The following is a 12203-nucleotide window of genomic DNA, read 5'->3' on the forward strand; positions in this document are numbered from 1 at the left end:
TATCAGTAAGCTTATTTTAAAGTATGGAATTTGCATACCATATATATAGGTAGTGTATTCCAATTAAATTTGGAGTTTTACTTTCTTAAATTATATTTTACTAAGTGAATTACATGTTATTAAGATGAAATCTTCTTTTCATGTTTAATAAAAAATCGAATAAATTTGCTTTCTGTTGGACTTTTTCAACTTGTTAGACTTTGAATATTATATGTAAGGCGTGTAACTTATAATATTTTAATAACAAATTTTAGTGAATATGAAATAAAGTGTTAGACATTTATTATTTATTATTCTAAGATTTTTAGGTTTTTAAAATATCTGTTTTTTTATAAAAAAAATCAATAAAATATGGTTATGACTGTAGATATTTTGTGAAAGGTTTTGAAAATTAGAAGAAATATAAAATACTTTCAACTAATTTAAATTTAGTTTTGATAAATATATATATATATATATATATATATATATATAATCTATCCATTACAAAAATATTTTAAAAAATATCTATTTAAATTCATCCATTTAACTTTATGGATGATAAACCATTCATTCATTATTCTTAAAAATAATAAATTATTCTATCAATGCTTACATATTAAAATTAGTCCAAGTAATTTTTTATAACTAAATCTTTCTTAGATTTTCTCATTTAAAAAGTTTTCAAGAATATATCTATATGTAAATCTATCTATAAATTATTATTATTTTAAAAAATATATTTATAAAAATAATTAAAATAATATTATTTTATCCATTTGTGAAAAAGTTGACAAGTTAACTTATTTGGTAAAAAGTAATTAAGTTTAAACTAAAAAAATCAATTTATAAATGCAAATTTGTATAAAATATGTATTTATTTTAATTCTTATAGAAATAAAATTTATTTTTGTAGATTAAAAAATATTTTTTACTAAGCATAGTTTAAAATTTCAATTAGATACTTTGGTCACGAAACTTGTTGGAAGACTGAAAGTTTTTCTGAAACAGATAACATCTAAAAAAATTTGAATATTTAAAATATATTTATTTTATATAAAAGTAACTAATTATATATAGAGTTATACCAATATAGTTTTTACCGACTATTACATAAATAATATTTTTATTTCATTGCGATTCCTTCCTCAAATATCAGTGTTACACGATGATATAGTAGTTACTTTCTTGTGGATTCAATAACGTGATTGAATATTGTTGATTTGAGATACTTTTTGGTGGCTATAAAGCATTACAAATTTGTTTATTTATGTGTGAATAACTGACTTTTTAAAATACACATTTTTGTTCTTTTAATTAAAGTCGTATCTAACTACTTTATACTGCCAACAATTTTTTAATACCACAGAATGGTATAAAAGCTCTTGAACGTACGGTATTCCATAACGTAAATCTCGTATCGAATTAGTTAACTACATGGTAAATCATAAATGTGAAAGACATAGATAAAATAACAATAGGAGATAAAATAATTTAAAAAAGTAAGAAAATTGAAAAAATAAGAATAATTAATAGAATTAAGGATGAATTATCTTTGTTGGAGTAGTTGCGAGTGTAGTGTATAGATAGTGTAGAGTGTAGGTTGTACGTAGTAGGTATGTAGAGTGTAGAAAGAGAGGGTTGGGTGGAAAGAAAACAGTGACGTTAGGATTGGCATATTAAATATTGAAGGCCACGTCAGCAGAAGTGTGTGAGTATTTAGCTTGGGCAAAAGGGAGCGGCAGCAGCACTTTCCACGCACCCACCTAAGAAGGACACTTGTCCCATCACTCACCACGTGTCCCACGTCTTTGGGACATTTTGGCGCCAAACATGTCCGTGGGTTCCACGTAGGCACTATTGGCGGGAAATGGAAGCAACCACTTCTTTCTCACTTCCTCACTCACTCACTCACTCATTCATTCCGTATCCCACATGCTCTCACTTCCTTCTTTTTCCCCACCCCACACTCAGTGGTCAAACACCATCATCATCATCATCCATGCATGCATCGCATCATGTGCATAGACCACCATGGCATGCGTCACGTGAAGAGAAAAATATCTTACTGAGAATAAGGGACACCCAATTATGCACCACACACTCTTCATCTGCACACACGCTCGCATCACGTGATCTTCTAATACTCCTCGTGTTAATACCACTAAATACTGCTCAGACATTAACCAACATGATCCACACCAACTTATTTATTCACAACACTAATGAATAAGACACTATCTCTGCACGTTCTTTTTTTTTTTTCTTTTCAGTTTACACTAACTGACCATTTTCTTCTATTCTTTCTAACTTCTAATCAAATCATTTAATTAGTATTTAAACCTTCTTCTTAAAGCATTCCCCAACAAAAACTGAAAAGCAAGTTCCCCACACCGATTATTAACAAATAGTGAGGACGTGTTTGGCATTTTATATAAAAAAGGATGCAGGAAAGTGGTAACGCCTTATATTCTTCTATTAATTCCGTCAGATCCAGTCATGTGTTAGCTAGATTCCACGTTGGCACAAGCCCGTTTGGCGTTGCTCAAGTAAAACACTGAATTCAAATAACATAGTTCTCTCTTCAATACAAGATATTATAAACTAAAACCACTTCTAGAAGTTAATCGCAGTTATATCAAATCAAATCACACAAGAAAAAAAAAATACAAACATAAGATTTTTAACAAGAAAGAGATAAAATCAACTTATTAAAAAAAAAATATAGGTCACGCAAGTATTTCTTAAGGTGTTCCTTAGTTTTAAGAGGTAATGTTAAGTAAAATAAATTTACTTAAGCGATATTATTTTAGGTTCAGTTTGGATCCGAGTGAATACTATTCACTCGGATTGAAAGGCAATGATTTATAAAAAAAAGTTGCGTTTGTTTCAATTCAATACCAAAGAAAGAAAAGCGCTGATTTGCGGATATGAAGAAAATGGTTGCCCGCAAATATGCGCAGCAGTGAATTCTGAAAAGGTTAGGTAATATAATAATAATAAACTAATATATTTATAATAATTTAAATGTATTTATAAATAATATTAAAAGAAAATAAATTAATAATATAAATATAAAAATTAAAAAATAATAATAATATACGTAAAATTTAAAATATTAATAATATATAAAAAAGTAATAAAATTATAAATAGTAATAGTAATTGAAATAAAATTTAAAATAATAAAAATAATTACAAACAATAATAATAAAAATAAATATAAATTATAAATCTAATAAGAATTAAAATAAATCTATTAAATAATAATATTAACAATAATATTTTTTTTTATTTATAAAAATAATTTTTATATGTATCTATGATAAAAATAAAAATATTAAATATATTTAAGCAATAAAAATATTTAATAATATTATTAATAAAAATAAATACTAATAATTAATAATTAATAATAATAAAATTATTTATAATAAATAAAAATAAATATACAAATTTTAGTTACTACAAATTATTTTTCATTTTTAAAGATTAAGATAAAATTATAAATTTATATTATAATATTTTAAAAAATTAAAAATTTCTTCACACACATCACATCACTCACTAACTTTAATAAACTTTCTCTACAAATCATTTCTCTATATACCTTAATCTAAACAACCTAACTTTCATCACACTTTCCACTCAAATCACTTCAAATTCACTCCCTCAAATCCTCACCTTTCTTCTCCCTAATCCAAACACGCCCTTAATGATGGTGGTAATGGCGCCATAGTTACCATATGAGAGTATGTACTTGTATTATGTGCATGTATAGTAATAATATACACATGTGTTATGTTTAGTTAAACATTCACATGTACAATATATTTTCTAGAGTATATTGTAAATAATATTTGTATGGTTATGTTGTTATTGATGGGTGTGGCTCTTTGTATCTTATATTTTATGGGTATAATAATATAAATACGATTTTTTATAGTGAAATGTTGAAGTTTGTATTCTTTTATAACATATGTAAAAAAAATATTATAAGATTGTTATTTATCAGTAATATTTTTAATGAACCATGCATATTAGAATATGCTTAATAATAATATTCTGTGAATTATAAAATTTTAGTACCGATGCTATTATATAATTATAATATTTTAAAATTATAATTACAATGTTTAGATGAATCTAAAAAATAAGTAATTATATTATTGGGTAATAAAATTTTATACACACATTTATCCCCATCCAGATCAAACCTTGTATACATGTATACGACAAGTATATATATATATATATATATATATATATATATATAGATATATATATATATATAGATATATATATATATACATATAGATATATATATATATATACATATAGATATATATATATATATACATATAGATATATATATATATATACATATAGATATATATATATATATACATATAGATATATATATATATATACATATAGATATATATATATATATACATATAGATATATATAGGTAGATCCATAACCCACAAATGACATCTAACCCACAAATGACATCTATCATGTATATAACATGTAATGTATCTTAACGTACAATATACATCTACTTAGTATATAATTCAATATTTCCTCTTATACACCATATTATTAAAATAATGTGTATAAAAGTGTTAAGCAACATCATCATCTCATCATATCATCACCTAAGTAACATTATCATCACACACTAGGTAATAATTATTTTATTTGACTGACACATCAACTACTTGAGCGAAATATAAACCAAGAACAACAACTTCTCTCCTTACTCCCGCGACCACCTTGTCACTTGATCCTTACAACCAACTTTTGAGTGAAATCCACTTGTTAGTAACAAATCCTAAAAATTGCAAAGAGCTCTTCAACATTTTCTTCTCGCTTTAGTTGTCTTTATTGCTTGAGCAAGATCAACGTTTGAGGGCTCAAAACCATGTTATACATTAACAAAAGCTCGTGGCATTTACATACTGCCTTAGCCTCACTTAAGCATCCAATACAATGCTTCAACTATTAAACACATCACATAATACCTAAACCAACACTTGAGCAAAATGCTTCCTGAAGAAAGAGAATTATCTTAACATCTCTCACTACAAGTCATTACTTGAGTTACACAACATGTCACTTGAACAATGTATAGTGACAAATGTAATAATGTCTCACCGCATAGGCCTTGTTCCAGTGATCATATGTCATTCAAGCAATATTCAATCTTATAGCAATTCCAAATAACTTCCTGACAATATTTCTATTTATTTCGGTTCCTTCCATCCCAAACTCATTCATAAACTAAACATTATGTTATTAATAACACATAACTAACAAAACTAATAATTATACTATGAAAAATCATTTTTGAACAATCTCTATACATTGTATACAATCAAACAACTATTATTATTATTATTGTTGTAAAAGGACATTTTTATAGCTCCCCTTACTTAGATTGAAAGAGCTTGATCTAACAACTTCTTTAGAACTACTCTAAAGCATCAAAGTAAGCTTGCCAACACCCCTCTTAACCATTCATTCAAGAACAGAAAAAGAAAATTACTTAAAGTACTATAGAATCAACTTTTGCTTCATCCAATTTAATCTACCATACACCAACTTCTCAAGATCCTAATTGAGAAAGAATTTAAGGATAAAAAACTTGTTTTTTGAAGAGATATTGTATACTAGAAAGTGAACATTTCAAAATGAACTAAAAAAAAAATATTGGGCCTTAATCTTATATCTCTTCCACTTCATTTATTTATTTATTTCAATATACATAATGTGTCATTCTAATTTTGTCCTTGTTTGTTGAAATGGAAAAAAGTCCTTGTTGGTTGGAATGGAAAATAAGTTTTAAAGATAAACCTTGTTTCACTAATTATGCTATTTTAACAAACTTGAAATAGTTTTTTTTTTTCTTATCTTATAATATATTATTTTTCACTTTTTAACATCATTCTCATCTTTAAAAATTTACTTTTTTTTCAACTATATTGAGATATTTAAAAATTTACTTTTTTTTTCAACTATATTGAGATACTGTAATTTCCTAAATTAATATATTTAATACACTATAAAAACCAATTAAAATATAATAATTTTCTAAATTAATATGTATGGATATTAATATCATTTATTTCAAAATTATTTTCTGTCCATATAATTTTGCTAGTGTTTATATTTTATGTTATAGTATCATAAATATGAATCTTTTAATTAATGTAATATATGTTTAAATAAAGTAATTTTTCAATTAATTTATCCTAAATTTATTTTAAAATTAATATAATTTAATTCAAATTTGTTCCTGCTTATGTTAAGATAAATTTCATTGATATTTTAGATTATATTTCTGTCTTTAGTTTTAATTTTTAAACTTTCAACAGTTTTATTCAACCAAACTATATAATATTTGAGTTGGATCATGAATAGTATTTTTTAAGAAAAGTAATGACATGTTACAAGTTGTTACACAAAATTATATTCACACCTCCTTTTAAAAAAAAATGTTGGATAAGGTAATACTAATCTGAATTTATTTTTAACATTTACTGTTTTGTTTAATTTAAAGATAATATTTTTATATTTTTTTAAAACTTATGATATATAAATACTAAGATTTAAAAATAGTTATATGTTTTTTCTTCTGTTTAATGTATTAAGTGATTATAAAAATACTTATTTATGTCTCATATAAAAGAAAGCAATTTTGAAATGAGAGTTTCCATCTTTCAAATGACCAGTTTTAATTTGTTTATTTTTTCTAATTTATTTATTTAAAATAATACATATTTACAAAAGTAAGTTTATTTTGGGGATTTTTTTTTACCATGTGCTTTGTTTCTTTTAATATATTAGTGTTAATTTAGTGTATATTCTTTTATTTTCAATGTATTGTATTGTATTAAATATTTTAAACATATATTAGTTTAGAAGATATTGATATAAAATAGTTTTAAATTTATTTTCTGTTTAAGGACGAAGTTGATTTCTTCAATATAACATGTATGCTATGGTATAAACATGTACTGATTGTTTTAGTATCATATTTTAATTAGTTAATTTTATCATTTAATAAAATAAAAAGTAATTTCTTTATTTAATACTAGCAGTGTGTATATCTGATTTTTTATTTCTTATTGTTGTATATGTCTTATTATATCTGTATTTATATTTATTTAAATAAAATATAAATATATATGTATTTGTATCTTTTAAATATCAAACTACCTATTTATATATATACATTTTCTTATTTTATTTATTATTTTTTATTTTCATATTTTTATCAATTTAAATTATCAAGTATTATAATTTATTTGATTTTTATAAGAAAAATAAAAATTGAATTACAATATGAAATAAATAAAAATTAACAAAAAATATAATGAAAATGAAAAAAGAAAAAACAGAAAGTTGTTTGGTAAATCACAAATTTTCAGTAGAACAGAAAAACTAAATAATTTATATAATTTTGTTTTAGTTTTCAAAACAAAACTAAACTATAATATCATTCTTAAATTTTACTTATAAAAAGAAATCATTTTTATATATAGATATAATATATTCATGTTTATTAAAATAAATTATAAATCTACACTCTTAATATAAATATGTGAATAATATTATTTATTTAATTTTAAATAATAATATATGAATAATATTAGTTTACTTATAATTTGTCATTTATTCAGATTATTGATAGATCTAAGTACTATATAGGACCAAATTCTTTAAATTTTTAAGTAAAAATCAAATAATTTAACTATTCATATTAATAAAACCAAATTTTAAATTTATTAATTTTATAAAAAAATAAATTGTATTGACGAGATATTTATAGAATTTTAGTTAAATATCTAATATATACAAATAATAAAATATAATATATTGCAAGACATTTAGTTTAAACCAAATATAATTTTTAAGAAAACAAATCAAATATATTTCTATTTATTAAATCCATTGAAAAAACACAATTTTTTTTCTATTCAAAATTCACTATTTATATATTTTTTTAGCTTTTATATTAGTAATAACAAATCAAAATTAGTGATTTACCAGTTGAGAGAATGAAACAGATGATGTAATTGTTTTTAATATAATTATGTTTATTGTGTTATAAATTTAAATTTGTTTAATGTATTTTTACTGTAATTAAATAAAGAGAAAAAGAAACTATATTGCATGATATTTTTAAAGTTTTTTTTACCATATTACATGTCATTTATAAACTTAAAAATAAACTTATTATTTGTAAATTTAACGAATTGTATGACATTCGTAAATTACATGATATTTGTAAATTTAACTATATTGATTATATTTTTCACAATATATTATAATTTTTTTAAAATTTAATATTATTCTGTTCTTATAATTTTAAATTTAAGTAATTATAAATAATAAAATAATTAAAATAAAATATTAATATAAGAATAAAATAGAAAAAAATTACACTAAAAAACAGTTATAATAAAAATTAAATGACTATACTTTAAAAATAGTGTCACAGATTATTTTATTTTATTATTATTATAAAATTTTATATACTTTTTAAATTATATTATTTCCATGTTTTTTAATTAGTTATTCATAAAATTAGTAAAGTTATATTAATAGTAAAATTATATGTATTTTTAAATTATAATATTTTAATATAATAAAATTGTAAATACCCATTATAATAAGATAAAAATATCTTCAGTAGATAGTATATTAAAAAATTATTTTGAAAAAGCAAAAAGTATTTTGAAAAAATCAAACAAAATCCTTGGAAGAATACAGTATCATAGTAAAAATACAACTACTTTATTGTTGGTATTGCTATTATTTATTTATTTTTCCTCTAAATTTAAATGAGATATCATTTATTAGTTTACTGAGAAATCAGGAATGCACCAATATTAGCAATTCCGGTAAATATAATAAACGGTATTAGTTATTATTTTGTAGGCAACTGAAGCGCTCTTTGTTAGTCACCCTTGGCGGCGTAAAAAGCTGCATGTCAGAGATTACCTTGTTTCAGTCTCTCATAAGGGCGCGTGTGATTCACCGTGTGAGATCCTGGTAACGGAATAATCCTGTACGTTGGATTGACGCGTGAGAAACAGAAGCATCGGATTCCGAGAGAGTTAAGGAAGACGTTACATTATGAGGGCATGATACACATGTAGCATGTTGATGGGTCATGCATGGTTGATGTATGCGCAGTGTTTCACACTCACAGAGCCCAATGCCAGCTACACATAATAATAATAATAATAATAATGGAAATAAATAAAATGTTTTAGGAGGATTAATATTTATATGTTTTACCTACTCGGGCCCAATAAATGCGAAAATTTGACCGTAGATAAAAAAGAAGAAGAAAGAAGCGAATGGGTGTGTAGAATAGAAAAAGAGAGCAGAGAGGGGCCACTCAGTGTGAGAGAAACCACTGCCAAGATCGCAGACACAGACAGACACAAGAGAGAGACAGAGGGAAAGACAGACTAGCTTCCTCCGTCTCACCAAAAACAAACAAGGTAAATTTCCTGTTCTTTCAATCTTCTCCGTCCATTTTCTTTTCCACCTCGAGAATCTCATCTGATTAAAACACCATTATTATTATTATTATCGTTATTATGCAATGTCTTTTTCTCTCTCCTTTAAAAAAAATTCTTGGTCTGCTCATGTTGTATGGAGATTTGCACTCACTGTGTCCTCTGTCGTACCAGGGTCGGCTATTTTATATAAATTTATTTATCAGATCGATAAAAAAAAAAACTCTATTTGATGTTGGGGAGATAAAATCTGGTCCATATACTTGTAATCTCTCTCTTTTATCTCAGGAGTGAGGCATAGTAGTTTGGTTTTGGTTTTGTTTTTTTGTTATATATATCTGCATCTCTGGCTTGTTGATTCTCTTTTCTCTTCTTACTGGACGGTGAAGAGAGCGTTTTTTCTGCGTTTCTCGGAGGATCTGTCTTCAAAAAAAGGGCAGGCAAGCGGTGGATTTATGTCGTCTGGATTTATTCTGGCAGTAATTGGGGCTCCGTTGAAGCTCTCTATTGTTTATGTTTCTTTTTCTCTCTTTTTGAATCTATCTGAGTTTGTGTTCTCTGGGTTTGCCTCTTGGTGTATGCTACGCGGCATACTCAGTCATAATAGCGTGAAGCCATCTGTTTCAATGCGATTGAGGCCAAAAAGGTTTGTTTGTTTGGTGTTTGTTTTTTCTTTGTCTTTGTTTTCTGGTATTGGTCTGATGTTCTTCTTCTGGTTTTGGAACAGGACTTGTTGCGGAGTGGAGTGCTACGGGGGCTTTCATATACAGAGATTTTCTTATCTTTTCATATTCTTAAGAGGGGATTTCACTTGAGACATTGAGAGTTTTTCTTCATCCCTTTTGGTGCTGGCTTCCGTTCCCTCGATTTTCTTTTTTCTTTCATTCTTTTCGGTCTTCCTCAGTTCTCTGGTTTTTCTGAGGGGTTTTTGGAGGGTTTTTCCTCGTTTTTTTCTACCATGCCCGAGTCTCGGAAACAACCGGCTTCTAAACCGAAGCAGAAGCCTTGCCACTCCCTGCAGGAGTCCAAATCGATGAGAAAACTTCGTATAGTTTACGACGATCCTGATGCCACTGATTCATCCGACGATGAGTCAGAGTGGATGCAGAAACAGAAAAAAACAAAGAGAAGCCTTTGTGAGATCCCTCTTCCCCCTCTTCCTCAAACTTTCACCTCTCCCGAAACCACTTCCTTCGAGGTGAATAGCAACATCAATGCAGTGAGGGTGAAGGTTTGCATTGAAGGTCAACCCCAGAGTAGGAAGAGGGTTTTGACCCAAACCCCATCAGCGAGGAGGAACACTTCTGGGAAATACAGAGGTGTTAGGCAAAGAAAATGGGGTAAATGGGCTGCTGAGATTCGTGACCCTTTCCAGAGTACCCGCATATGGCTTGGTACTTTCAACACTGCAGAAGAGGCCTCTGAAGCCTACGAGGCCAGACGGCTTGAGTTTGAAGCCATGGCTAAGGCCCGAGCCTACAAAAATGTTTCTGAGCCTTTGCCCACAACTTCTGATAAGAGTATATGCTGTAACTCTTCAGATGCTGCTGCTGCCGTGTCTGTGTCTGAGAAGTTTTCTACTACCTTTGATGACTCAGATAGTGTACTGTCACATCCATCACCTTCTTCTGTGCTTGAGTTGGATTCTTCAGCTTCCAAACCCATTGACAAGGGTAATCTTTCTAATGAAGAAGCTGCAGAGGCTAATGATTTGGTTGCTGAATTAGCTGAACTGGAAATTCCAGATTTGAGTCTTTTGAACTCACCATCACCATTCGACCGTGCTACTGCTGCTGCTCTTCCGTCTGGGACTGAGCCAGACTTTGGACTTGATTTTGATTTTGTATCATTTGAGGATTATGGTCAAGGTTTTGATGATTTTGGTGGCTTGGAAGATATCAACATTTATGGGTTTGATGACAATGAGCCTAGTGAGCTTCCTGATTTCGATTTTGGCGATTTCTGTGCTGATGAGTTTGCTGGTTGGACCGAGGAGCCCCTCAACATACCTTGTGCCTAAGTTTTGCAGAACTCCATAGGAATAATTTTACAATATTAAAAGTTTTGCTATGATTATGATTAAGTTTTATTAGTTTCTTCTGTGAGATCTCAGAAATTGTATCTTCTGGGTGGATATGCTGTTATATTTATTTGTTCTTAGAGAGAGTAGTCCACTGAAAGGGGAGAGAATCTTTGGGTTTTCCCGTGCTGCTAAGAGCCGTCCAAAGGTTCTCAAACCATGAATATCAACTAGAATTTTGATATTAAGAGTTTTCTTTATCAGTTATATTATGCAAAACTTCTGCTAAAGTAACTAATGGTATTATGCAAAATGGTAGCTACACATGTTTTTATTAATTTTGATTTACACTAATTTGCCGTTATTCATGTTGTTGACGTTTCTTTTATTATATTAGTTTAATGGGATTAATTTGTCTTTAATTTAGCCTGTAGTTTTTTTTGGTTTTAGTAGTGACTTATGCAATGCTATGGAAGGAAATAACTACACCTGTTGAGAAGCAAATTATTTATAATGACAATTAAAGTTGCAGAGAATACCAGGGGAAGAAAGACTATTCATTAAAACGGTGTTAAATTTCAACAAATTTATAGAGTTAACATTATACTATTTCTCTTTCTGAATAATACCCCCTGATTTTAGTTATTTTTATGAAATACTTCTTTG

The 12203-nt window shown here is 26.9% G+C and overlaps 2 protein-coding genes across 2 annotated transcripts; both read left to right on the forward strand.

Annotated features, from left to right (window-relative positions):
* The first annotated feature begins 9364 nt into the window (after positions 1 to 9364).
* On the forward strand, positions 9365 to 11785 carry LOC137827792 (uncharacterized). The gene is made up of 3 exons (XM_068634113.2): positions 9365 to 9499; positions 9907 to 10163; positions 10245 to 11785. Exons 2-3 carry the CDS (start codon positions 9973 to 9975, stop codon positions 10330 to 10332), a joined length of 279 nt encoding a protein of 92 aa, XP_068490214.1. The 5' UTR covers positions 9365 to 9499; positions 9907 to 9972; the 3' UTR covers positions 10333 to 11785.
* LOC137827791 (ethylene-responsive transcription factor ERF118) lies at positions 10476 to 11785 on the forward strand. The gene has a single exon (XM_068634112.2). The coding sequence runs from the start codon at positions 10476 to 10478 to the stop codon at positions 11535 to 11537; it is 1062 nt and encodes a 353-aa protein (XP_068490213.1). The 3' UTR covers positions 11538 to 11785.
* Positions 11786 to 12203: the final 418 nt, after the last annotated feature.

The sequence above is a fragment of the Phaseolus vulgaris genome, chromosome 7 (genome assembly GCF_051622355.1).
Source record: "Phaseolus vulgaris cultivar YP4 chromosome 7, ASM5162235v1, whole genome shotgun sequence".
NCBI classification, from domain to species: Eukaryota; Viridiplantae; Streptophyta; class Magnoliopsida; order Fabales; family Fabaceae; genus Phaseolus; species Phaseolus vulgaris.

Excerpts from the sequence above, each read along its gene's own strand:
- LOC137827792 (XM_068634113.2), top strand. The coding sequence starts at position 9,973 with ATGTCGTCTGGATTTATTCTGGCAGTAATTGGGGCTCCGTTGAAGCTC. Across the intron at positions 10,164-10,244 it reads ATGCGATTGAGGCCAAAAAG|GACTTGTTGCGGAGTGGAGT; the intron begins GTTTGTTTGTTT and ends GTTTTGGAACAG.
- LOC137827791 (XM_068634112.2), top strand. The coding sequence starts at position 10,476 with ATGCCCGAGTCTCGGAAACAACCGGCTTCTAAACCGAAGCAGAAGCCT.